Source organism: Ranitomeya imitator, chromosome 8 (assembly GCF_032444005.1).
Source record: "Ranitomeya imitator isolate aRanImi1 chromosome 8, aRanImi1.pri, whole genome shotgun sequence".
Classification (NCBI taxonomy): Eukaryota; Metazoa; Chordata; class Amphibia; order Anura; family Dendrobatidae; genus Ranitomeya; species Ranitomeya imitator.
This window is the reverse complement of record NC_091289.1, coordinates 4838247-4865274: the sequence shown is the minus strand read 5'-3', so window position 1 is coordinate 4865274 and position 27028 is coordinate 4838247. Positions and strand designations below refer to the sequence as shown.

General features: G+C 56.5%; 2 protein-coding genes across 7 annotated transcripts in view; both read right to left on the bottom strand.

Annotated features, from left to right (window-relative positions):
• The window catches only part of TEX264 (testis expressed 264, ER-phagy receptor), a 43168-nt gene extending 26085 nt beyond the window's left edge, over positions 1–17083 (bottom strand). Inside the window, exon 1 of one of the 2 annotated variants that reach the window (XM_069736115.1) lies at positions 16566–17083. In XM_069736115.1, coding sequence (XP_069592216.1) covers positions 16566–16757 — 192 coding nt within the window. In that variant the 5' untranslated portion in view covers positions 16758–17083. Of the gene's footprint in view, positions 1–1218; positions 1726–16565 lie in introns of those variants that run through there. The other variant, XM_069736114.1, reaches the window with a different exon arrangement.
• A 1098-nt stretch (positions 17084–18181) lies between these two features.
• Positions 18182–26994, bottom strand: NPRL2 (NPR2 like, GATOR1 complex subunit). Of its 5 annotated transcripts, none has more exons than XM_069736110.1 (13): positions 26881–26941; positions 26682–26716; positions 24643–24719; positions 24471–24562; positions 24143–24311; positions 23577–23685; positions 22048–22184; positions 21659–21756; positions 21421–21457; positions 20385–20478; positions 20020–20137; positions 19466–19608; positions 18182–18808 (listed from the first exon to the last, which is right to left on the bottom strand). In XM_069736110.1, the coding sequence occupies exons 3-13, from the start codon at positions 24715–24717 to the stop codon at positions 18741–18743; spliced, it is 1140 nt and encodes a 379-aa protein (XP_069592211.1). In that variant the 5' UTR covers positions 24718–24719; positions 26682–26716; positions 26881–26941; the 3' UTR covers positions 18182–18740. The 5 variants fall into 5 exon arrangements, with proteins under 5 accessions (XP_069592211.1, XP_069592210.1, XP_069592212.1 ...); XM_069736109.1 differs by having other exon boundaries at positions 26687–26716; XM_069736111.1 differs by lacking the exons at positions 26682–26716; positions 26881–26941 and adding an exon at positions 26742–26860.
• Positions 26995–27028: the final 34 nt, after the last annotated feature.

Here is a 27028-nt window from a genome sequence, read left to right as displayed (position 1 = left end):
ACACAGTGGTCTGCCCGTCCCCCCTCCGTGTATACACAGTGGTCTGCCCCGCCCCCCCCTGTACACAGTGGTCTGCCCCGTCCCCCCCTCCGTATATACACAGTGGTCTGCCCCGTCCCCCCCTCTGTACACAGTGGTCTGCCCCGTCCCCCCCTCCGTACACAGTGGTCTGCCCCGTCCCCCCTCCGTACACAGTGGTCTGCCCCGTCCCCCCTCCGTACACAGTGGTCTGCCCCGTCCCCCCTCTGTATATACACAGTGGTCTGCCCCGTCCCCCCCTCTGTATATACACAGTGGTCTGCCCCGTCCCCCCCTGTACACAGTGGTCTGCCCCGTCCCCCCCTCCGTATATACACAGTGGTCTGCCCCGTCCCCCCCTCTGTACACAGTGGTCTGCCCCGTCCCCCCTCCGTACACAGTGGTCTGCCCCGTCCCCCCTCCGTACACAGTGGTCTGCCCCGTCCCCCCTCCGTACACAGTGGTCTGCCCCGTCCCCCCTCTGTATATACACAGTGGTCTGCCCCGTCCCCCCCTCTGTATATACACAGTGGTCTGCCCCGTCCCCCCCTCTGTATATACACAGTGGTCTGCCCCGTCCCCCCCTCTGTATATACACAGTGGTCTGCCCCGTCCCCCCCTCTGTATATACACAGTGGTCTGCCCCGTCCCCCCCTCTGTATATACACAGTGGTCTGCCCCGTCCCCCCCTCTGTATATACACAGTGGTCTGCCCCGTCCCCCCCTCTGTATATACACAGTGGTCTGCCCCGTCCCCCCCTCTGTATATACACAGTGGTCTGCCCCGTCCCCCCCTCTGTATATACACAGTGGTCTGCCCCGTCCCCCCCTCTGTATATACACAGTGGTCTGCCCCGTCCCCCCCTCTGTATATACACAGTGGTCTGCCCCGTCCCCCCCTCTGTATATACACAGTGGTCTGCCCCGTCCCCCCCTCTGTATATACACAGTGGTCTGCCCCGTCCCCCCCTCTGTATATACACAGTGGTCTGCCCCGTCCCCCCTCTGTACACAGTGGTCTGCCCCGTCCCCCCCTCTGTATATACACAGTGGTCTGCCCCGTCCCCCCTCTGTATATACACAGTGGTCTGCCCCGTCCCCCCTCTGTATATACACAGTGGTCTGCCCCGTCCCCCCTCTGTACACAGTGGTCTGCCCCGTCCCCCCTCTGTATATACACAGTGGTCTGCCCGCTCTCACCTTCATGGGGTTGTCGTAGTAGACTCCTATGGACACGAGTTTCGGCGCCAGACTGACGCTCTCCGTGTACAGGTTCCCGCTCTCGTCATACGGCCCCACACGGAACTTGTAGGCCAAGACCACCCCGCGGATGGGGGGCGGCCCGGCTCTCACCTCCACCTCAGTCAGCAGCCCCGAGTACACGGCCAGCCCGAAGAGCGTGAGGAGGAGGAGCGCGACCAGCGCGGCGATCAGGGAGATCAGCACCCACTCCGGGACGGCGCCCATCCCGGACACAGCGGCGGAGACAGCGGGAGAGCGGCGGCTGCGAGAGGAGGCAGAGACCGGAGTCACCTCACCTGTCCCCGCACCTGCTGCCACACACGGTCATGTGACCGCCCTCTGACGTCACCGCATCACGTGACCGCCCTCGAGTGGAGCGACTCGGATAGAAAGGCGGGAAGATCGAAGAAGTGACGACTCCTGACAGGACGGAGGAGACGGCGACAGCAGCAACAGGAGGGAGACGGCGACAGCAGCAACAGGAGGGAGACAGGAGCAGAGGGAGACGGCGGCAGATGGAGACAGGAGCAGAGAGAGAGGAACAGAGGGAGACGGGGACAGAGGGAGACGGGGACAGAGGGAGATGGGGACAGAGGGAGACAGGGATTAGTGATGGGCAGTCCGGCTCTTTTTGGTGATCCGGCTCTTTCGGCTCTGCTCACCATAAAGAGCCGGCTCTTTTGGCTCGCGAACCGGCTCTTTTTCAAAATAACAATCCGTTTTCCATAGTCCTTGCTCCAGGTGTTTGCCTGTACAGTGAGGGCCTCATTATACACCTGTAGAAGTCTCTAGTGAAGCAGTACAGACTGTTTTTTAGCATTGCTATTTCCTCAGATTGTCAGCTCTTGTGAACAGGGCCCTGCTACTCGGTTGTAGTCTTATGTATTACTTTCTAAGGCCGGGATCACACATGCGAGAAACACGTCCGTGTCTCACATGTGAAATCCAAGCTGTGGCGCCGACACTCCGGAGCGGAGCGTGCAGCCGCATAGCAACACATGGAGCCGCACGCTCCGCTCCACAGTGCCGGCGCCAGAGCTTGGATTTCACATGCGAGACATGGACGTGTTTCTCGTATGTGTGATCCCGGCCTAATATGTGGCATTTTTTTGTACATGTCCATTCTGATTTAGTAAGTGCTGTGATGTGCTGGCGCTGTATGAGATTATAATTCATAAAAATAAAAGCATGTTACAAACACTGGTGAAAGTGAAAGAAAATAAAAATTAGGTTCCATGCCTGCGCAGTATGACATCCACATACAGATTGGACGCAGTCATCCTGATTTGGGGGGCGTCTACATTGACAATCATGTTTATTGGATTCGCTGCCACGTACCAGGATGGCTGCAGATTTTTTAACACCCAAAATTCGCAACAAGCTGCGTTTTGGGAGCACACGACAAATCCTGATGCATCCTGATCCTGATGCAATTGCAGGTCCATGCGTCCCTATGTCAAGTGTAGAGATGCAATCTGGACCACGTAGTATATTGGCCAGCCACGTAGTATATTGCCCAGCGATGTAGTATATTGCCCAGCCACATAGTATATTGCCCAGCGACGTAGTATATTGGCCAGCCACGTAGTATATTGCTCAGCCACATAGTATATTGGCCAGCCACGTAGTATATTGCCCACTTACGTAGTATATTGCCCACTTACGTAGTATATTGCCTAGTGACGTAGTATATTGCCTAGTGACGTAGTATATTGCCCAGTTACATAGTATATTGCCCAGCCACGTAGTATATTGCCAAGTGACGCAGTATACAGCATAGAGCCACATAGTATATTGCACAGCGACGTAGTATACAGCACAGAGCCACATAGTATATTGCACAGCGATGTAGTATACAGCACAGAGCCACGTAGTATATTGGCCAGTCACGTAGTATATTGCACAGCCCACGTAGTATATTGCCCAGTGACGTAGTATACAGCACAGAGCCACATTGTATATTGCACAGCGACGTAGTATACAGCACAGAGCCACGTAGTATATTGGCCAGTAACGTAGTATATTGCACAGCCCACGTAGTATATTGCCCAGCCAGGTTTGTCACAGGTTAAAAAATAAAAAATAAACATATACTCACCTTTCCGAGGGCCCCTTGTAGTCCACGGCAGCTTCTGGTCCCAGGGCTGGTATGAGCGCAGGACCTGTGATGACGTCGCGGTCACATGACCTGCAACGGAAGATGGCGGCCGGCATGAGCGACTACGGAGGGTGAGTATAGCAGGTTGTTTTTTTTTTAAATTATTTTTAACATTACATTTTTTACTATTGATGCCGCATAGGCAGCGTCAATAGTAAAAAGTTGGTCACACAGGGTTAATAGCGGCGGTAACGGAGTGCGTTACCCGCGGCATAACACGGTCCGTTACCACCGGCATTAACCCTGTGTTAGCAGGGAGTATGTGGGCGACAGGCACTGACTGCGGGGAGTAAGGAGTGGCCATTTTTTTCCGGACTGTGCCTGTCGCTGATTGGTCGCGGCAGCCATGACAGTCAGCTGGCGAGACCAATCAGCGAATGAATAACCGTGACAGAAAGAAAGAAGGACAGACGGAAGTGACCCTTAGACAATTATATAGTATATATCAGTATATAATGCCATGGATGAGGCCAGTAAAGTATATCTTTATGTGGGACTAAGGTAGCTCAAATCCTGACTCCAGCACTGACTGAAGGATGGTGGAACACTAAAGGTACAGTCACACTAGACGATATCGCTAGCGATCCGTGACGTTGCAGCGTCCTGGCTAGCGATATCGTCCAGTGTGACAGGCAGCAGCGATCAGGCCCCTGCTGTGCTGTCGCTGGTCGGGGAAGAAAGTCCAGAACTTTATTTCGTCGCTGGACTCCCCGCAGACATCGCTGAATCGGCGTGTGTGACACCGATTCAGCGATGTCTTCACTGGTAACCAGGGTAAACATCGGGTTACTAAGCGCAGGGCCGCACTTAGTAACCCGATATTTACCCTGGTTACCATCCTAAAAGTAAAAAAAACAAACAGTACATACTTAAGGTACCTTCACACATAACGATATCGTTAACGATATCGTTGCTATTTGTGACGTAGCAACGATATCGTTAATGAAATCGTTATGTGTGACAGCGACCAACGATCAGGCCCCTGCTGGGAGATCGTTGGTCGCTGAATAAAGTCCAGAACTTTATTTCGTCGCTGGACTCCTGCTGACATCGCTGGATCGGCGTGTGTGACACCGATCCAGCGATGTCTTCACTGGTAACCAGGGTAAACATCGGGTAACTAAGCGCAGGGCCGCGCTTAGTAACCCGATGTTTACCCTGGATACCATGCTAAAAGTAAAAAACAAACAAACACTAGATACTTACCTACCGCTGTCTGTCCTCCAGCGCTGTGCTCTGCTCTCCTCCTGTACTGTCTGTGAGCCGGAAAGCAGAGCGGTGACGTCACCGCTCTGCTTTCCGGCTCACAGCCAGTACAGGAGGAGAGCAGAGAAGCAGAGCGCAGCGCTGGAGGACAGACGGCTGTAGGTAAGTATCTAGTGTTTGTTTTTTTTTACTTTTAGCATGGTAACCAGGGTAAACATCGGGTTACTAAGCGCGGCCCTGAGCTTAGTTACCCGATGTTTACCCTGGTTACCGGCATCGTTGGTCGCTGGAGAGCTGTCTGTGTGACAGCTCTCCAGCGACCAAACAGCGACGCTGCAGCGATCCGGATCGTTGTCGGTATCGCTGCAGCGTCGCTTAATGTGAAGGGGCCTTTACCTACAGCCGTCTGTCCTCTAGCGCTGCGCTCTGCTCAGGATAGAGGGAGACGGCGGCAGATGGAGACAGGAGCAGAGAGAGAGGAACAGAGGGAGTCAGGGACAGGAGCAACAGGAGGGAGATAGGGACAGAGGGAGACAGGGACAGAGGGAGACCGGGACAGAGGGAGACAGGAGCAGAGGGAGACGGGGACAGAGGGAGACAGGAGCAGAGGGAGACGGGGACAGAGGGAGACGGGGACAGAGGGAGACGGGGACAGAGGGAGACGGGGACAGAGGGAGACGGGGACAGAGGGAGACGGGGACAGAGGGAGACGGGGACAGAGGGAGACGGGGACAGAGGGAGACGGGGACAGAGGGAGACGGGGACAGAGGGAGACGGGGACAGAGGGAGACAGGGACGGAGGAGACGGCGACAGCAGCAACAGGAGGGAGACCGGGACAGAGGGAGACAGGAGCAGAGGGAGACGGGGACAGAGGGAGACCGGGACAGAGGGAGACGGGGACAGAGGGAGACCGGGACAGAGGGAGACAGGGACGGAGGAGACGGCGACAGCAGCAGCAGGAGGGAGACCGGGACAGAGGGAGACAGGGACGGAGGAGACGGCGACAGCAGCAACAGGAGGGAGACCGGGACAGAGGGAGACGGGGACAGAGGGAGACAGGGACAGGGAGACCGGGACAGAGGGAGACAGGGACGGAGGAGACGGCGACAGCAGCAGCAGGAGGGAGACCGGGACAGAGGGAGACAGGAGCAGAGGGAGACGGGGACAGAGGGAGACGGGGACAGAGGGAGACAGGGACGGAGGAGACGGCGACAGCAGCAACAGGAGGGAGACGGGGACAGAGGGAGACCGGGACAGAGGGAGACAGGGACGGAGGAGACGGCGACAGCAGCAGCAGGAGGGAGACCGGGCCAGAGGGAGACAGGGACGGAGGAGACGGCGACAGCAGCAACAGGAGGGAGACCGGGACAGAGGGAGACGGGGACAGAGGGAGACAGGGACAGGGAGACAGGGACGGAGGAGACGGCGACAGCAGCAGCAGGAGGGAGACCGGGACAGAGGGAGACAGGAGCAGAGGGAGACGGGGACAGAGGGAGACGGGGACAGAGGGAGACAGGGACGGAGGAGACGGCGACAGCAGCAACAGGAGGGAGACCGGGACAGAGGGAGACAGGAGCAGAGGGAGACGGGGACAGAGGGAGACCGGGACAGAGGGAGACAGGGACGGAGGAGACGGCGACAGCAGCAGCAGGAGGGAGACCGGGACAGAGGGAGACAGGGACGGAGGAGACGGCGAAAGCAGCAACAGGAGGGAGACCGGGACAGAGGGAGACGGGGACAGAGGGAGACAGGGACAGGGAGACCGGGACAGAGGGAGACAGGGACGGAGGAGACGGCGACAGCAGCAGCAGGAGGGAGACCGGGACAGAGGGAGACAGGAGCAGAGGGAGACGGGGACAGAGGGAGACGGGGACAGAGGGAGACGGGGACAGAGGGAGACGGGGACAGAGGGAGACAGGGACGGAGGAGACGGCGACAGCAGCAACAGGAGGGAGACCGGGACAGAGTGAGTCAGGAGCAGAGGGAGACCGGGACAGAGGGAGACAGGGACAGGAGCAGAGGGAGACCGGGACAGAGGGAGACAGGGACAGGAGCAGAGGGAGACAGGGACAGAGGGAGACAGGGACAGGAGCAGAGGGAGACAGGGACAGAGGGAGACAGGGACAGGAGCAGAGGGAGACAGGGACAGAGGGAGTCAGGGAGACCGACAGAGGGCGACAGGGGCAGAGGGAGTCAGGGGCAGAGGGAGACAGGGACAGAGGGAGACAGGGACAGGAGCAGAGGGAGACCGGGACAGAGGGAGACAGGGACAGAGAGAGGGATAGAGGGAGTCAGGAGCAGATCGAGACAGGGAAAGAGGGGGACAGGAGCAGAGGGAGACGGTGACAGCAGCAACAGGAGGGAGACAGGGACAGAGGGAGACAGGGACAGAGGGAGACAGGGACAGAGGGAGTCAGGGGCAGAGGGAGTCAGGAGCAGAGGGAGTCAGGGACAGAGGGGGACAGGAGCAGAGGGAGACGGTGACAGCAGCAACAGGAGGGAGATAGGGACAGAGGGAGACAGGGACAGAGGGAGTCAGGAGCAGAGGGAGTCAGGGGCAGAGGGAGTCAGGAGCAGAGGGAGTCAGGGACAGAGGGAGTCAGGGGCAGAGGGAGACAGGGAAAGGAACAGATGGAGACAGTGAGGGCGACAGGAGCAGACGGAGGCAGGGACGGCGACAGGAACAGAGGGAGACAGTGACAGGAACAGACAGGGAGGGAGACAGTGAGACAGGGATGGCTACAGAAGCAGACGGAGAAAGGGACCTCTACAGGGACGGGACAGCTACGGGAGCAGAGGAAGACAGGAACAGAGGGAGATAGGGACAGATGGAGACAGGAGCAGAGGAAGACAGGGACAGACGGAGACCGACCAGCGAAGGACCGCCGCCCTCAGCGACAGAGCAGAGAAAGACCGGCTCCCTCACCGTCCAACTCGTGAAGGACCGCTGCCCTCAACAACCAACTGGCTAAGGACCGCCACCCTCACCAACTGACATGGGAATGACCGCCCGCCCCCTCACTGACCGATGGAGTTGTGGTTTTGAATGACAGTTCATTTTACTGTTGAAAAGACAGGAAAAATGGGTAAAAAAATTCAAATGCAGAGATATTGCGCAGAAGCACAATTCCACAGTTGTTTTTTTATTTTCCGGTGTTCAGGGGCTGGCAACAATGACCTGGCCACATGATTTTCCCAGGCGTACGGTTATGTACAGTTATTTACCTTGATGTTGCTGTGCTCGGGCTTGTTTTTTGGAACTTTTCATTGGTAACATTTTGGGAAAGATATTTTGTTTGATTATTGCATTTTTTTTAAATTTTTTTGCAATGACCCAAAACCCACAATTCCGGCATTTAAACTTTTCGCTTTATGCTGTTTACATATCAGGTTAATTTTACATTTTGATCGCCGAGATTTTATGGATATGGAGATAAAAAAAAATAAGTAAGAATTTAAACAATTTGGTATTTATTTTAACTGGATGAAAAGGGAGGGCGGGTCAAAAACTTTTCTTTTGTAGTCTCCATAGAAGACTTTGATCACTATATTACAGTGGATACCCTTTGTCAGTCATGGATGGTCTTTGGAGCATCGTCACTGCGGGCACAGGGGTCTCCTACGTCTCCTGGCAGTAAGGCCGGTGATGGGACCTGATGTGATGTACCAGTAATATGATGGGATTATAGGGGGATTGTAACTGGGGCTGAGCTGCACTAAAACACAACTCGTGCTTAGGGATAGTGCGATTTCTGAAAGCAGCCGTGTCATTGGTTAATCCGGGTCCTTTGAAAATCTAAGGCAGACCCTTGTGCGGAAAGTATCAGTCCTTGACGACTCAGACCATGAAACATGGAAAACTGATAGACTTGGTTGCAGATCTCATCACCCTCAACTCAACCGCCTCGAGTAGAGCAGACAGTTCTTCATTTGCTCATCCAAACTTCGCTTCTCAGAGACCTATCGGGCGAGCCAGAGATCGTGATCCGAAAATAGTGCTCATTTCACAGAATTACCCTCTCCAGGTCCAGCCCTGCTCAGTGCAGCCGTGCACCCTGCAGCCGCTCACTGGACTCATCCATCACATAGGCTGCAGTCATGGAGATACCGCTGCAGCTTGTCCACATAGGCCAGGGCAGAGGAGGAGAGGCAGCATTAATGTGTAGATGGGGGGTAAAGCTGCATCTACTGCTGCAATCAGATGGCCACATTTTTTTTATCCTCTTAAATACGCATGATGGAGGCAGCTGGGTCTTATCAGGAGAGTCCTTTAAATTCAGGCAGCCATTGGTGAAGATTTCACCCAGGACAAGGAACATCAAGCTACACAACCGTCAGCAGCTGCACAACCACCCTCTGTATACAGCAGGTGTCCGCTCTGCCGGAGGAGGCCCAGCCTCTGTATACGGCAGGTGTCCGCTCTGCCGGAGGAGGCCCAGCCTCTGTATACGGCAGGTGTCCGCTCTGCCGGAGGAGGCCCAGCCTCTGTACACGGCAGGTGTCCGCTCTGCCGGAGGAGGCCCAGCCTCTGTACACGGCAGGTGTCCGCTCTGCCGGAGGAGGCCCAGCCTCTGTACACGGCAGGTGTCCGCTCTGCCGGAGGAGGCCCAGCCTCTGTACACGGCAGGTGTCCGCTCTGCCGGAGGAGGCCCAGCCTCTGTACACGGCAGGTGTCCGCTCTGCCGGAGGAGGCCCAGCCTCTGTACACGGCAGGTGTCCGCTCTGCCGGAGGAGGCCCAGCCTCTGTACACGGCAGGTGTCCGCTCTGCCGGAGGAGGCCCAGCCTCTGTACACGGCAGGTGTCCGCTCTGCCGGAGGAGGCCCAGCCTCTGTACACGGCAGGTGTCCGCTCTGCCGGAGGAGGCCCAGCCTCTATACGGCAGGTGTCCGCTCTGCCGGAGGAGGCCCAGCCTCTGTATACGGCAGGTGTCCGCTCTGCCGGAGGAGGCCCAGCCTCTGTACACGGCAGGTGTCCGCTCTGCCGGAGGAGGCCCAGCCTCTGTACACGGCAGGTGTCCGCTCTGCCGGAGGAGGCCCAGCCTCTGTACACGGCAGGTGTCCGCTCTGCCGGAGGAGGCCCAGCCTCTGTACACGGCAGGTGTCCACTCTGCCGGAGGAGGCCCAGCCTCTGTACACGGCAGGTGTCCGCTCTGCCGGAGGAGGCCCAGCCTCTGTATACGGCAGGTGTCCGCTCTGCCAGAGGAGGCCCAGCCTCTGTATACAGCAGCTGGAGTACCTGCAGGGGGTTATAGTCTGTGGGGTTCAGTAGGAGGATTGCATTCTCACACTGTGGCTATGTGCACACAATGGCATTTTCACGCGGATTCTGCCTGGAAAAACCTGTTGAAACCCCTTAGCAGAATGACCACGTGCATCTACAGTGGGGCAAAAAAGTATTTAGTCAGTCAGCAATAGTGCAAGCTCCACCACTTAAAAAGATGAGAGGCGTCTGTAATTTACATCATAGGTAGACCTCAACTATGGGAGACAAACTGAGAAAAAAAAATCCAGAAAATCACATTGTCTGTTTTTTTATCATTTTATTTGCATATTATGGTGGAAAATAAGTATTTGGTGAGAAACAAAATTTCATCTCAATACTTTGTAATATATCCTTTGTTGGCAATGACAGAGGTCAAACATTTTCTGTAAGTCTTCACAAGGTTGCCACACACTGATGTTGGTATGTTGGCCCATTCCTCCATGCAGATCTCCTCTAGAGCAGTGATGTTTTGGGCTTTTCGCTTTGCAACACGGACTTTCAACTCCCTCCAAAGGTTTTCTATAGGGTTGAGATCTGGAGACTGGCTAGGCCACTCCAGGACCTTGAAATGCTTCTTACGAAGCCACTCCTTCGTTGCCCTGGCGGTGTGCTTTGGATCATTGTCATGTTGAAAGACCCAGCCACGTTTCATCTTCAATGCCCTTGCTGATGGAAGGAGGTTTGCACTCAAAATCTCACGATACATGGCCCCATTCATTCTTTCATGTACCCGGATCAGTCGTCCTGGCCCCTTTGCAGAGAAACAGCCCCAAAGCATGATGTTTCCACCACCATGCTTTACAGTAGGTATGGTGTTTGATGGATGCAACTCAGTATTCTTTTTCCTCCAAACATGACAAGTTGTGTTTCTACCAAACAGTTCCAGTTTGGTTTCATCAGACCATAGGACATTCTCCCAAAAACTCCTCTGGATCATCCAAATGCTCTCTAGCAAACTTCAGACGGGCCCGGACATGTACTGGCTTAAGCAGTGGGACACGTCTGGCACTGCAGGATCTGAGTCCATGGTGGCGTAGTGTGTTACTTATGGTAGGCCTTGTTACATTGGTCCCAGCTCTCTGCAGTTCATTCACTAGGTCCCCCCGCGTGGTTCTGGGATTTTTGCTCACCGTTCTTGTGATCATTCTGACCCCACGGGGTGGGATTTTGCGTGGAGCCCCAGATCGAGGGAGATTATCAGTGGTCTTGTATGTCTTCCATTTTCTAATTATTGCTCCCACTGTTGATTTCTTCACTCCAAGCTGGTTGGCTATTGCAGATTCAGTCTTCCCAGCCTGGTGCAGGGCTACAATTTTGTTTCTGGTGTCCTTTGACAGCTCTTTGGTCTTCACCATAGTGGAGTTTGGAGTCAGACTGTTTGAGGGTGTGCACAGGTGTCTTTTTATACTGATAACAAGTTTAAACAGGTGCCATTACTACAGGTAATGAGTGGAGGAAAGAGGAGACTCTTAAAGAAGAAGTTACAGGTCTGTGAGAGCCAGAAATCTTGATTGTTTGTTTCTGACCAAATACTTATTTTCCACCATAATATGCAAATAAAATGATAAAAAAACAGACAATGTGATTTTCTGGATTTTTTATTCTCGGTTTGTCTCCCATAGTTGAGGTCTACCTATGATGTAAATTACAGACGCCTCTCATCTTTTTAAATGGTGGAACTTGCACTATTGCTGACTGACTAAATACTTTTTTGCCCCACTGTATATAAAACCAACCCGGTTTTCACAATGAACATCTTAAGGTTTATAAAAACACCAAGCAGCTACAATAAATGACTAATCTGTTGTTGGCATTTTCCGCTCAGAGAACGCTCTGTATTTTACAGATGTCTGCTGGAGTGTTTTGCCATAATTTTTGCTTAAATAACCATTAGCTCTTCATTATTCAATGGAATGAACAAAAAAAATTACAGTGAAAAAAAGTCGCTACAAAAACCACAGGCAGAAAATGACTGAAAAGAAAACCAACTGGAAAAGCCCGGACCGTCCTTCCACGCTCTGCTGATGTGTGATGTTGGCGCGTCCTCGTGTCCTTCCACGCTCTGCGGATGTGTGATGTTAGCGTGTCCTTCCACGCTCTGCTGATGTGTGATGTTAGTGCGTCCTCCTGTCCTTCCACGCTCTGCTGATGTGTGATGTTGCTGCGTCCTCGTGTCCTTCCACGCTCTGCTGATGTGTGATGTTGGCGCGTCCTCGTGTCCTTCCACGCTCTGCTGATGTGTGATGTTGGTGCGTCCTCGTGTCCTTCCACGCTCTGCTGATGTGTGATGTTGGTGCGTCCTCGTGTCCTTCCACGCTCTGCTGATGTGTGATGTTGCTGCGTCCTCGCTCGTGTTCTTCCACGCTCTGCTGATGTGTGATGTTGGTGCGTCCTCGTGTCCTTCCACGCTCTGCTGATGTGTGATGTTGGTGCGTCCTCGTGTCCTTCCACGCTCTGCTGATGTGTGATGTTGCTGCGTCCTCGTGTCCTTCCACGCTCTGCTGATGTGTGATGTTGGTGCGTCCTCGTGTCCTTCCACGCTCTGCTGATGTGTGATGTTGGTGCGTCCTCGTGTCCTTCCACGCTCTGCTGATGTGTGATGTTGCTGCGTCCTCGCTCGTGTTCTTCCACGCTCTGCTGATGTGTGATGTTGGTGCGTCCTCGTGTCCTTCCACGCTCTGCTGATGTGTGATGTTGGTGCGTCCTCGTGTCCTTCCACGCTCTGCTGATGTGTGATGTTGCTGCGTCCTCGTGTCCTTCCGCGCTCTGCTGATGTGTGATGTTGGTGCGTCCTGTGCCGCAATGTGACGGTATCGCACATAATTCCTCATTGTAGACATCAGACGCGTGCGTCCTGCGGGCAGGAATGATGCAAGTGTTGAGCCATGTGCTGCACGACCCCTGGGACTTGTGCGCTCGCTCTGGTGGCACCGTCATGGCACAGGGGTCAGACTGGCAGCAGGTGTACATGGTGGTGACATCGGCAGTGAGCCCGCAGCCATAGTCTTCATCAAAACCACGTGCGTGTTATAACATGTAGTTCAGCTTACTGTACGTTTAACCCCTTAATTTTCCTTATTTATTGTTTGCCATAGTTACATTGGTTGAATAAGACCCCGGCCCATTAAATTCATCCTTTCTCCACTAATTACACATTTTGTCACTAATTTACCCCCACTGTTATCCAGAGTACATATCTCACCTTTGTATTAGAGCTGTTCTAGTGTCGGCCATTATTACCTCCTGTGGTCGGCAATCCACAGTCTGACTGCTCTAACTGTAAAGAACCCTTTCCTGTTTAGCTGCCAGAATCGCCTTTCTTCCACCCGTAATGATTGCCCCCTGGTCCTTAGTACGGTGTTTGGCAGGAATAAGTCCTGTGCCGGCCGTTGTACTGACCACACATGTATTCATCCATGTAAATGAGATCTCCTGAGACGTCTTTTTTTCTAAGCTAAACAAGCCCATCTGCTCCAACTTCCCATCATACAGGAGGGCTTCATCCCGTCTAATAATCTAGTCGCCGCCTTTGCACTGACTGTACCTTTGGAATATAATTTTTTTAAAATGTAGAGCCCAAAACTGGTTCCCATATTCTACATGTGGCCTCACCAGTGATTTAAAAATGAGTATCAATATGTTGGGATTTGGATATTTTCTCTTTTTATACACCCTACAATCTTGTTTGCTTCTGCAGCTGCTGCTTGACATTGAGTATTGCGGCTCAGCTGACCTGTGCCCAGAGTCTCCCGGCCTCCTGTCCTGTATGTGAGTATTCTCCCATCTAATGTATATGTAGCTGTAGGATTCCTCCGGCCTCTGATTACATTCCAACAAGTGTTTGCCCATCAGACGTCTCATGCAGAGCGTTCTGTAATATTGTAATGTCAGGGTCAGACTTTATATCCTACATGGTTTGGTGTTGTCAGCAAATAATAAGAATCAGACGGACACTTCACTGTCAATCCACCCACAAGGTCATTAATAAAGAGGTTAAAAAAAAAAACATCGGTCCTAGCACAGATCCCTGCGGTTCCCACTGGTCCCGGCACAGATCCCTGCGGTTCCCACTGGTCCCGGCACAGATCCCTGCGGTTCCCACTGGTCCCGGCACAGATCCCTGCGGTTCCCACTGGTCCCGGCACAGATCCCTGCGGTTCCCACTGGTCCCGGCACAGATCCCTGCGGTTCCCACTGGTCCCGGCACAGATCCCTGCGGTTCCCACTGGTCCCGGCACAGATCCCTGCGGTTCCCACTGGTCCCGGCACAGATCCCTGCGGTTCCCACTGGTCCCGGCACAGATCCCTGCGGTTCCCACTGGTCCCGGCACAGATCCCTGCGGTCCCCACTGGTCCCGGCACAGATCCCTGCGGTCCCCACTGGTCCCGGCACAGATCCCTGCGGTGCCCACTGCTCCCGGTACAGACGCCTGCGGTTCCCGCTGCTCCCGGTACAGACGCCTGCGGTTCCCGCTGCTCCCGGCACAGATCCCTGCGGTTCCCACTGGTCCCGGCACAGATCCCTGCGGTTCCCACTGGTCCCGGCACAGATCCCTGCAGTCCCCATTGTTCCCAGCACGGGAGATATGTTGGGCAGCACGGTGGCTCAGTGGATAGCACTGTATGGTGGCTCAGTGGTTAGCACTGTACGGTGACGCAGTGGATAACACAACAGCCTTGCAGCGCTGGAGTCCTGGGTTCTAATCCCACCCAGGACGACATCTGCAAAGAGTTTGTATGTTCTCCTCGTGTTTGCGTGGGTTTCCTCCGGGTTCTCCTGTTTCCTCCCACATTCCAAAGACATACTGATAGGGAATGTAGATTGTGAGCCCCATCGGGGACAGCGATGATAATGTGTGCAACCTGTAAAGCGCTGCGGAATATGTTAGCGCTATATAAAAAAATAAAGATTATTATTATTCCCAGCCTGCTGTAGCAATCACAGTCCTGGGCCTGCCTTTCTAATATCAGCCACACAGGCATAGTTACTAGGTTGTGCCAGATCAGGACTAGGCTCCCCAACACCTTTCCCCTACCTGTTACCCAGCTACTTACTCCTGGGGGGTCCTGATCTTCCCCACCTCCATATCACTGGCCCCAGCCAGAGCCGCTCAGTGAGCTGGAAACTCCTCTCCCCGTTTGCAATGCTCCTGTGTGTTACCAGCTGCACATATAGATCCATTATCTGGATCCAAACACGTAAGTGGCTGACATGGAGCGCAGATATATTCACCCTCACACGGCTGCTCAAGGCCTGCAGACATCTCACAGGAGCATCGTCCATGGAGCACAGACTTATGGGTAAAGATAAAAGCAGAAAAACAATGGAAACCTAGTAAGGAAAAGACCAAACTCTGCTCGTGTTACACAAGGATGCTGTATTTAACTCTGCACCTACGTGAGGCCCCCGCTCCACAACTCCAGCTCTGCAGCCCGCGCTCAGCAGTCCCCGCTCTGCAGCTCCCCTCTCACCAGCCCCCGCTCTGCAGCTCCCGCTCACCAGCCCCCGCTCTGCAGCCCCCTCTCAGTCACTGGATCTTACACGCTGCATTACTGCTGTATTGACCCATATAGTATAAGTGATAATCTGCTATAAGGTCCAGCCTGAGGGTCATAGAAGGGTAAAGATGGCAGCCGACTGCCTGCGTCAGTTTCCCAGGGTGGCTGCTGGTAGGAAGCACAACTTATCCAACACGAGGGAGCGGCGTAGCAGAAAGGCGTCCTGGTTTAACATGCAACACGTTGCAGACAAAAAAAAAAAAAGTCCCCAAAGCCTTTTGGTGTCAACTGACTGTAGAGGTAGAACAGAAGATGCTGCAGAGCTACCAATGTACAGTGCTACGGAATATGTCAGCGGCGCCGGCCAGAAAGCAGAGCACAGCGGTGACGTCACCGCTCTGCTTTACGGCCGGCGCTCACAGTCAGTGCGGGAAGCTGACGCCGGGGCACGTGACAGACATCGGAATGTGAGTATGTACTGGTTTTTTTTTTTTTTACAATGGTAACCAGGGTAAATATCAGGTTACTAAGCGCGGCCCTGCATTTAGTAACCCGATGTTTACCCTGGTTACCCGGGTGCTGCAGGGGGACTTCGGCATCGTTGAAGACAGTTTCAACGATGCCGAAGTCTTTCCCCTGATTGTTGGTCGCTGGAGAGAGCCGTCTGTGTGACAGCTCCCCAGCGACCACACAACGACTTACCAACGATCACGGCCAGGTCGTATCGCTGCTCGTGATCGTTGCTAAGTCGTTTAGGGTAACGGTACCTTAAAACTGAAAAGAATCAAATCCAGGACAAGATGGAAGGAAAAAAAAAAAAAAAAACAAGACCCGGCAGACGTCTGGGGCGTTGGTCTAATCAGAGGATTAAAGTAGTTGTCCAGGATTACAATAGACTGGCGGCCATGTTCACAATAGAGTCAACCCGGCGGTGTACAGGCGACTGTTCTCAGAAGGAAGCGTCCAATGTGCGAATATTGGGCGACCCCCTCACAAGGGAGCCGGCGGGGATCGCTTACACTGCTGCCAGCACAACAATGCTCGTCCCTACAGGCCTCCGTGTTCACAGCGCCGCGGCACCGCTACAGAGCCAACGCTGCACACAAATCCGGCTATAGTGCAGAGCAGAGACCTGCAATTATTGTAATAGATATACAATAAATAAGTGCACCCTGTACCTGTCCCTCGGGTCCAGGCCTGGAGCTCATCCCACTGCACCTGGTCCGGACACTTCTCCCATCGTCCCCAGGTCCAGTAGGGTCATCCAGTAATGAGGATCTTCCTCCACAATAGCGGCTGGTGATGGTATTCACATCGTGCAGGTGGCGTCTAACCCCAACCATAGCGGAGTATAAAGGAGGGAAGGACATCGCACCGGCGGCTGCAGAACTATAACTCTGCAATCAGAAGAGCTGACACTCCATGACATGCACGAGCCCTGCATCATCCGCTGCACACGCTACATGGATTACATTGTCTTTAGAAAAGATCTGGTGTTACTGTTCCCGTATCCACATCGCCAGGATCCAGCAACCCTGTAAAGCGGATGAAACCACGGACAGAAAAGTCAGCAGAATGCAGAAATCCGAGCAACGCAAGGGACTGTCAGAAAGTACAAGTGTCACGAACGTCTCTAAGGGGCCACGTCCAGACCACTGGCAGCAAGAGACATCTGCTGAAAAGACCAAGATAAAACAGAAGACGCATCAGCGCTCAGGAGAGAAAGGCGGACCACCATGGGGGTGAAGGGGGCCAGTGTTATATTCAGCAGGCAGCTTCATTCAGACACAGAATCTGGAGTCAGATCACATAGAGACCTGAATTCAATTAGGAACATAAAGATTAAACATTTCTCTGGCTGTTTTGTGTTTTTATTACATTTTCTGTTTTTGTTTTTTTTCCTTTATGTAACAATTTTATTGCTGCAGACAAAACCCGAACCCAATCCCTATTAACAAAGATTGTAAAACCACGAAAGCAATGAAAGAGGCGGCAATTTAGTGTGCTCACTGCACTTGGATCAGATGCTCTGCATCTCAGCCGCTACTGATGCAGAGCCCAGCAGCCGATACTGACAGAGCCCAGCAGCAAATGATGCAGAGTGCAACAGCCGTTACTGACGCAGAGTGCAGCTAATTACGCAGAGCACAGCAGCCACTACTGATGCAGAGCCCAGCAGCAAATGATGCAGAGTGCAACAGCCATTACTGACGCAGAGTGCAGCTAATTACGCAGAGCCCAGCAGCAGCTAATTACGCAGAGCCCAGCAGCAGCTCATGACGCAGAGCCCAGCAGCAAATGATGCAGAGTGCAACAGCCGTTACTGATGCAGAGTGCAGCTAATTACGCAGAGCCCAGCAGCAGCTAATAACGGAGAGTCCAGCAGCAAATGACGCAAAGCCCAGCAGCAGCTAATAACGGAGAGCCCAGCAGCCACTACTGATGCAGAGTGTAGCAAATGACACAGAGGCCATCAACTAATGACTTCGAGCCCAACAACGAATGATGCAGAGCACAGCAGCTAATGACGCAGAGCCCAGTAGCAGCTAATGACAGTCTAGCAGCTTGCGACGCAGCGCTCAGCAGCAAATGGCGCAGAGCCCAGCAGCAGCTAATGACAGTCTAGCAGCTTGCGACGCAGAGCCCAGCAGCAGCTCACGGCGCAGAGCCCAGCAGCAGCTCACGGCGCAGAGCCCAGCAGCAGCTCACGGCGCAGAGCCCAGCAGCAGCTCACGGCGCAGAGCCCAGCAGCAGCTCACGGCGCAGAGCCCAGCAGCAGCTCACGCCGCAGAGCCCAGCAGCAGCTCACGCCGCAGAGCCCAGCAGCAGCTCACGCCGCAGAGCCCAGCAGCAGCTCACGCCGCAGAGCCCAGCAGCAGCTCACGCCGCAGAGCCCAGCAGCAGCTCACGACGCAGAGCCCAGCAGCAGCTCATGACGCAGAGCCCACGCTGCTCTGAGTGGTGCTTGCAAGCATCTGTTGATAACAGAGCGGCATTGAGGGAGTTGCAAAATTTTGCACCCAAGACTTTGGCCCTTGTGGCCCCCATGTTACACCATTGACCTTGTATTACAGTGTCAGATACATTGAATAAAGTTTCATGGTAGAGGAAAGTCTGTAGTGTCCGCCAAGATGCAGGCACTTATCTATGTTTACAAGGTCTCGCAATGTCTTCTCTGTGCGTTAGGGGACACCTCACCCCGGACACGTTCATCATCTGAGCAAAAGGTAAAAACGAGCTTCAACTGAAAATCACTGAATACTTCCGAGTCTAGAAATCCATGAATAGCGTGAGCGAGGTCTGCTACTTCTGGGCGTCAGTCTGTGCTCCCGAGGGTCACGCCATCGCTCCCATTACTTCATGCACACAATGATGTTGGAGTCGGAGTCCAGTCTTTCATCCAGCTCTCGATAGCTCATGCCTGGGTAAGAGAATGTAAACCCGATGGTCAGAGCCGCTCTCTAACTGCTCGTGTAGGGGGATAGATATGGGGCGCACCACTCGGGTTCATTTGCAAGGAAGATGATCAATACTTTTAATTTCGCCTACAAGTAATTAAACTTTTTTTTTTTTTTTTTTTTAAACCTATAAATATCCCTCAGGCTTTGGAAACTATGAACTTCTGGAATATTCTCCATTACGTTCTCTTGCTTCCTTCTCTCCCCAAGTGCTTTCTGTGCTGCCGAGTTCATGCTGTTTTAGTAGCTGCAGCCAGAACCTGTACTCATACCGTAGTTACTGAACTGCCGCTCCATGGATGAGCTTCTCTGCCCTCCTCCCCAACGGTGACAGGGCTGGAGTACGGAATCCAGTAAGAGCAGCAGTTCAAAGCAGCTACAAAAAGAGCATGAACACTGCAGCTAAAACCGTACATTTGGCGCAATGTATGGAAGTAAAATAAGATCACTGAGAACATTACAAAAATGTATAACTCGCCAAAGGCTGATCAATGAATACGTTTACTCTTTAAGGCTTTTTGAAGCCATTACTTTGCCTGTGTGTCATCCCTGCACCGTGACCAAAGCAGCGGGAATTCTCCTAAACACTGTGCAGTGTCTGGTCACACCAGTGCCGGTACCTGTCTTGCAGCAGATCTCATCATAGCTGTGGCTTCCTGTGTACAGACGAGCCGGGGGGCTGCGTTCATCACGAGATACCTTTACGGGGTATTTCTGGAGTCTTCGGATCAGGTTCTTCATCAGCCCAAACTGGATAAGTTTCCTGTGTTCACACAGAACGTAGTGTCCATAATGTCTGCAGCGCGGCAGAGGAGCGGACCCGGCGAGCGCGGCAGAGGAGCGGACCCGGCGAGCGCGGCAGAGGAGCGGACCCGGCGAGCGCGGCAGAGGAGCGGACCCGGCGAGCGCGGCAGAGGAGCGGACCCGGCGAGCGCGGCAGAGGAGCGGACCCGGCGAGCGCGGCAGAGGAGCGGACCCGGCGAGCGCGGCAGAGGAGCGGACCCCGTGAGCAGCTCCCCAGGAATTTGGGGTTATAATGTTCCCTACAAGTCGTTTTTACATCACAGATGTTTCCAATATGTCCCAGTGATGTCACAAGCCCTGTCCCTCTGGACCCTGTAGTCCCCGCAGGGTTTCAGGACTTCTTCCTGCTGCGCACATTATAGTCACTGACCTCTCGTCCACTCTCTGCAGCTGCTGCGTGTGTCGGGCGATCAGATCTCGTACCGTGGTGCCAGGACTGAGGCCGCAGTACAGCTGGAAGACGTCACGAAGACTCGGCCGCTTAAGACCTAGGAGAAAGACCAGGTAACAAGCGAGCAATGGAGACTGGAGGCCGCCACATGTAGGGAGAGTAAAGCCCCCAAACATCAGGCTAACGTCAGCCCACCTCACGGATCACGACGGTCCAGCCAAAAGTCCATTATATAGGGAGCCCCAGACAATTGAGCAGGACAGCGTGGCCCATCTGGGAGGACGGCGCGGCCCACCTGGAGGCAGCAAAAGTCAGGGAAGCGTCTGTATAGAGGGAATGGTCACCTGCTTTACTTATGTAGGCGATGCACTCGTCCTGCAGAGCCTTGTCGTGGATCAGCTCCTGCACCCGCGGAGTGGTACAGTACACATTGGAGTACTGCAAGGAGAAGATCGGGACCAATGAAATGTATATACCACCCTCCCCTCGCTCCGTCCCGTATGCCGCCCCTCACTCCCGCCCCAGCCATGAACCTAGTTAGTGCCCAAAAACGTGTGAAAATGTAAATTTGTGTAAACAATAGTGTATTTTTTTTTTCAATGCAGGGATAATTGACATTTGGGACAACTCTCCCAGTGAGGCCTTCTCTCCTCTCATAAATATGTACAATTCAATCCTGTCTTTCTCAGCTTCTGTCATCTCAGTTTCTGCCTATGCAGAGTGCAGAAGCTGCTGTGCTCTTGAGCAGCGCCTGTAATGACAGAGAAGCTGGCAGCTTTACTCAAATCAGATCACCGGGTGGCTGCCCCTTCTTACACTGGACCCGCCCGGGGCATGTGCCCGCGGGCACATGCCCCTTGCACTGGGCCCCGCGGGCACATGCCCCTTGCACTGGGCCCCGCGGGCACATGCCCCTTGCACTGGGCCCCGCGGGCACATGCCCCTTGCACTGGGCCCCGCGGGCACATGCCCCTTGCACTGGGCCCCGCGGGCACATGCCCCTTGCACTGGGCCCCGCGGGCACATGCCCCTTGCACTGGGCCCCGCGGGCACATGCCCCTTGCACTGGGCCCCGCGGGCACATGCCCCTTGCACTGGGCCCCGCGGGCACATGCCCCTTGCACTGGGCCCCGCGGGCACATGCCCCTTGCACTGGGCCCCGCGGGCACATGCCCCTTGCACTGGGCCCCGCGGGCACATGCCCCTTGCACTGGGCCCCGCGGGCACATGCCCCTTGCACTGGGCCCCGCGGGCACATGCCCCTTGCACTGGGCCCCGCGGGCACATGCCCCCCGAGACGAGCAAAAAGAAGCAACGGTCGTCGAATTTGAGATCCGGACGCATTACACGAGATTGATGCCGAAATCCCCAGATCTTTACCTGGAAGATGGAAACAAGAGTCACCACCCCGTAATACCTAGAGAAAAGGAAATTGAGAGTTGTAGTCCCAATGCTGCACATTAATGGCCGCCGCTATGAGTCAGAAGGACACGGACCGGACACCAAGCGGTAACCACAAGCCCCGGCCTCAGGGCGCGCTCCTGCATCATACCGATAATGCCGGATTAGAGGGATGTCGCCATCTTATTCTCCAGACATTGGTCTCTGGATCACTCACATGAGGTTCTGGATCGCTATCCGCACCAGGTTCAGCTCCACGTCGGCCTCCGCAGAGATCTTCTGGATGTGACGGAAACCATCAATATATGGGAGAATCTGGGGAAGCAACGCAAGTGGGTGAGGAGTCACAGAATCTCCTCTCAGGGAGCCCGGCCGCTGCAGGGCGCAGAATCTGAGGGATGCAGTGGAGACTGACACAGCGGCCGGCCACCTTTGGGGACCTTTCATTTTACACAAATGCATGTTATTTGGAGCTAGAGGAGCTTTGTATTTGTAGGCACTGTGCACACTTTGCCTTCTCTAGCCACAATGAGAGAGCAGATAAAACTGTCACATGTGAACACAGGCCAAGGCCGGAGGAATCAATCCTTACACCTGCAGATTTACCTGCTGCGTCGTCAGATCCCACTGTGCATTGCAGAAGTCGTCCTTGTCTTCAGTGAACACCGGGACGTCGTACTCCTGAGCTGTAGGGGGCGCCAGCCGCAGTTCTATGACCTTCAGGTGCATGGTGTTACTTTCATCTGCAGTACAAGGAGAGGTGAGAGGTGAGCCCGGCACGCTGGCGTCACACATCTCACCCCGGGGTCAGACATTGTGCAGCGGAAAATCACAGCAGCCATTATTGGCAATCACTCCATTTTCATCCAGAGCAATTTTTCTACTATAAATCCTCAATAAAATCCACGAGAATGAGACACAGAATGTGACACTGATTTCACTCTACATCGAAGGTGAATAAATCTAAAGTTATATTCTGGGGACCGGACATGCACAGAACAAGAGCTGCACAGTGTGGGAGACAAGGCCCAGAGGCGGCAGACGAACCCGGAGCCCAGAGGCGGCAGACGAACCCGGAGCCCAGAGGCGGCAGACGAACCCGGAGCCCAGAGGCGGCAGACGAACCCGGAGCCCAGAGGCGGCAGACGAACCCGGAGCCCAGAGGCGGCAGACGAACCCGGAGCCCAGAGGCGGCAGACGAACCCGGAGCCCAGAGGCGGCAGACGAACCCGGAGCCCAGAGGCGGCAGACGAACCCGGAGCCCAGAGGCGGCAGACGAACCCGGAGCCCAGAGGCGGGAGACGAACCCGGGGCCCAGAGGCGGGAGACGAACCCGGGGCCCAGAGGCGGGAGACGAACCCGGAGCCCAGAGGCGGCAGACGAACCCGGGGCCCAGAGGCGGCAGACGGACCCGGGGCCCAGAGGCGGCAGACGAACCCGGGGCCCAGAGGCGGGAGACGAACCCGGGGCCCAGAGGCGGCAGACGAACCCGGAGCCCAGAGGCGGCAGACGGACCCGGGGCCCAGAGGCGGGAGACGGACCCGGGGCCCAGAGGCGGGAGACGGACCCGGGGCCCAGAGGCGGGAGACGGACCCGGGGCCCAGAGGCGGGGGACGAACCCGGGGTCCAGAGGCGGGGGACGAACCCGGGGCCCAGAGGCGGCAGACGAACCCGGGGCCCAGAGGCGGGAGACGAACCCGGGGCCCAGAGGCGGGGGACGAACCCGGGGCCCAGAGGCGGGAGACGAACCCGGGGCCCAGAGGCGGGGAACGAACCCGGGGCCCAGAGGCGGGGAACGAACCCGGGGCCCAGAGGCGGCAGACGGACCCGGGGCCCAGAGGCGGCAGACGGACCCGGGGCCCAGAGGCGGCAGACGGACCCGGGGCCCAGAGGCGGGAGACGAACCCGGGGCCCAGAGGCGGCAGACGAACCCGGGGCCCAGAGGCGGGAGATCTGCAGCAGAAAGCACTAACAGGAAAAGCTCCCACTGCGGTAGAGGAAGGCGCCCTGCAGCCTTGTGATAGGGGCCCTCGTGGTGATTTATTCCCTGACTCACGTGGATGCACGCCCCCTACGTGAGGGCGATAAAGAAGATTTAATGTCAGGCGGTCAGCACAAAGCCGTGAGGTCTGTACCTATAGGCAGAGAGCATTCTCCGGTGGAGTTCAGCCCCTCCAGCAGGATACTCATGATGGGCACCAGCCTCTGCTTACTGTCCTCATTAGAGATGAAACCGGACTCCAGCTACAAAGACAAAAAAGGAAAGTAATAGGCTGAACCACCGTGCTGTCCTATATATAGTACAGGGCTAACCACTGAGCCACGTGCTGCCCATATATGGTAATGAGCTAACCACTGAGCCACCACGCTGCCCTATATTGTACAGTGCTAACCACAGCCACGTGCTGCCATATAGTAATGTGCTAACCACTGAGCCACCATGCTACCCTATATATTGTACAGTGCTAATCACCGCCACCGTGCCGCCATATATAGTACAGTGCTAACCACTGAGCCACCATGCTACCCTTTATAGTACAGTGCTAACCACTAAGCCACCATGATGACATAGTACAGCGCTGACCACTGAGCAACCATGCTACCCTATATACAGTGCAGTGCTAACCACTGACCCCCCGTGACTGCTTTGTGTCACTTATTACACGTCTTGCAGTGTACGGCCCCTTTAAGAGGTGCAGACCTCCAGCGTCTTCAGGTATCCCGCCAGCTTCTTCACGATGGGCTCCAGCGCACACGTCTTGGCTCTGGCGTTGCACACAAAGCCCAGGTTAAAGAGCAGAGCGTTGCGGCTGTACTTCTTGTGCTCGATGCAAACCGGGCACCCGATCAGCTTCTTGTCCATGGCGGTCCTGAGCAGAGAACACACGAGCGTCAGCCGCCACCGCAGTGGTAGTGGGCCCCTGCCTGGAGCTCAGATACGGGGCGATACATGCAGAACCGTAATGGCGCCACCTCCAGTTCTACGCTGCGTCACTACGTGCAGCGCTCGGGGCCCGGACTTCACTCACACTGTGATCAGCTTGTTCTGGAGCTCGGGTTTGGTGATGATATAAACCTGGACGGTGTCAAACAGCTCCCGCGAGATGTACTCCTCCGGCACCTGCAACACACGGGGCCACATCATCACCATCCTCCTGCCCAGGCGCCTCGGGGGAGGGGATCAGCGCCGCCTCCACTCACCTGGTAACTGATCTTGGGGCCGAGGGTGGGATGGAACTCGCTGAAGAAGACGCACTCGATCCTCCGACTGGACATCACTGCGGAGAAAGGAAGCGGGGACTGAGTGGGGGGGGGGCAGAGACTGAGCTAGGGGGGGCAGGGACTGAGCATGGGGGGGGCAGGGACTGAGCAGGGGGGGTGGCGGGGACTGAGCGAGGGGGGGGCAGGGACTGAGCGGGGGGGGACGGCAGAGACTGAGCGGGGGGCGGCAGGGACTGAGCGGGGGGGGGCAGAGACTGAGCGGGGGGGGACGGCAGAGACTGAGTGGGGGGGGGCAGAGACTGAGCTAGGGGGGGCAGGGACTGAGCATGGGGGGTGGTGGGGACTGAGCGAGGGGGGGGCAGGGACTGAGCGGGGGGGGCAGAGACTGAGCGGGGGGACGGCAGAGACTGAGCGGGGGGGGACGGCAGAGACTGAGCGGGGGGACGGCAGAGACTGAGCGGGGGGCGGCAGAGACTGAGCGGGGGGACGGCAGAGACTGAGCGGGGGGGCGGCAGAGACTGAGCGGGGGGGCGGCAGAGACTGAGAGGAGGGGCGGCAGAGACTGAGCGGGGGGCAGCAGGCGGGGGGGCGGCAGAGACTGAGCGGGGGGGCGGCAGAGACTGAGCGGGGGGGGCGGCAGAGACTGAGCGGGGGGGCGGCAGAGACTGAGCGGGGGGGCGGCAGAGACTGAGCGGGGGGGCGGCAGAGACTGAGCGGGGGGGGGCGGCAGAGACTGAGCGGGGGGGGCGGCAGAGACCGAGCGGGGGGGCGGCAGAGACCGAGCGGGGGGGCGGCAGAGACCGAGCGGGGGGCGGCAGAGACCGAGCGGGGGGGCGGCAGAGACCGAGCGGGGGGGGGGCGGCAGAGACCGAGCGGGGGGGCGGCAGAGACCGAGCGGGGGGGCGGCAGAGACCGAGCGGGGGGGCGGCAGAGACCGAGCGGGGGGGGCGGCAGAGACCGAGCGGGGGGGGCGGCAGAGACCGAGCTGGGGGGGCGGCAGAGACCGAGCAGGGGGCGGCAGAGACTGAGCGGGGGGGGCGGCAGAGACCGAGCGGGGGGGCGGCAGAGACCGAGCGGGGGGGCGGCAGAGACCGAGCGGGGGGGCGGCAGAGACCGAGCGGGGGGCGGCAGAGACCGAGCGGGGGGGCGGCAGAGACCGAGCGGGGGGGGGCGGCAGAGACCGAGCGGGGGGGCGGCAGAGACCGAGCGGGGGGGCGGCAGAGACCGAGCGGGGGGGGCGGCAGAGACCGAGCGGGGGGGGCGGCAGAGACCGAGCTGGGGGGGCGGCAGAGACCGAGCAGGGGGCGGCAGAGACCGAGCGGGGGGGGCGGCAGAGACCGAGCGGGGGGGCGGCAGAGACCGAGCGGGGGGCGGCAGAGACCGAGCGGGGGGGCGGCAGAGACCGAGCGGGGGGGGGCGGCAGAGACCGAGCGGGGGGGCGGCAGAGACCGAGCGGGGGGGCGGCAGAGACCGAGCGGGGGGGGCGGCAGAGACCGAGCTGGGGGGGCGGCAGAGACTGAGCGGGGGGGCGGCAGAGACTGAGCGGGGGGGCGGCAGAGACTGAGCGGGGGGGCGGCAGAGACTGAGCGGGGGGGGGGGGGGGCGGCAGAGACTGAGCGGGGGGGCGGCAGAGACTGAGCGGGGGGGGGGGGGCGGCAGAGACTGAGCCGGGGGCGGCAGAGACTGAGCGGGGGGGCGGCAGAGACTGAGCGGGGGGGGCGGCAGAGACTGAGCGGGGGGGGGGGGGGCGGCAGAGACTGAGCGGGGGGGCGGCAGAGACTGAGCGGGGGGGGGGGGGGCGGCAGAGACTGAGCGGGGGGGGGGGGGTGGGGGGGGCAAGCACAGACCATCCAACAACCAATCAGAAAGGCCTGGGCTCAGACCCCGCCCACCAGGAGCCAGCTGCAGGGGGATGGGCCTCGCTTTATTTACGTCTTATGTTGTTGCAATAAAAAGCCAATCTTAGTATCAGGCGCCATAAAAAAAACATTTCTCCACTAAAATAAGGGAATAAAAACCTCACACGTCCGGTGTCGCCGTTATTGCGCCGAACCTGAAAATCATAAATGTCATTAAACCTCAAATCAATGGCAGAACCGTGTCCTTCCACCATCGCTCCCTGCTGTGTGGACGCTGCACTATGATTGCAGCTCTGAGGCACAGCACTCATGGAGGCCCCCCCGCCCGGCTGCACATCATCCCCGGAGCAGCACTCACTCTTCTGCTTCTTCAGGTTCCCACGTCCTCGTCCTGCACCAACCAGCTTGGTTGCGCCTCAAGCCTCTCTCCCATTCCGGCCCCGCCCCTGTGCGCTCATTGGTCTATTGTCAGCCATTCAAAAGTGCAGAATCCGCATTCAAACCCG

Bases quoted from the DNA above. Each gene is read 5' to 3' on its own strand.
- NPRL2 (XM_069736108.1), bottom strand. The intron at 23,686-24,142 runs GTCTGCACCTCT...TTGTCTTTGTAG, and splicing joins GATACCTGAAGACGCTGGAG to CTGGAGTCCGGTTTCATCTC. The intron at 20,138-20,384 runs GTGACCATTCCC...TCTTTCTCCTAG, and splicing joins CGCCTACATAAGTAAAGCAG to GTCTTAAGCGGCCGAGTCTT.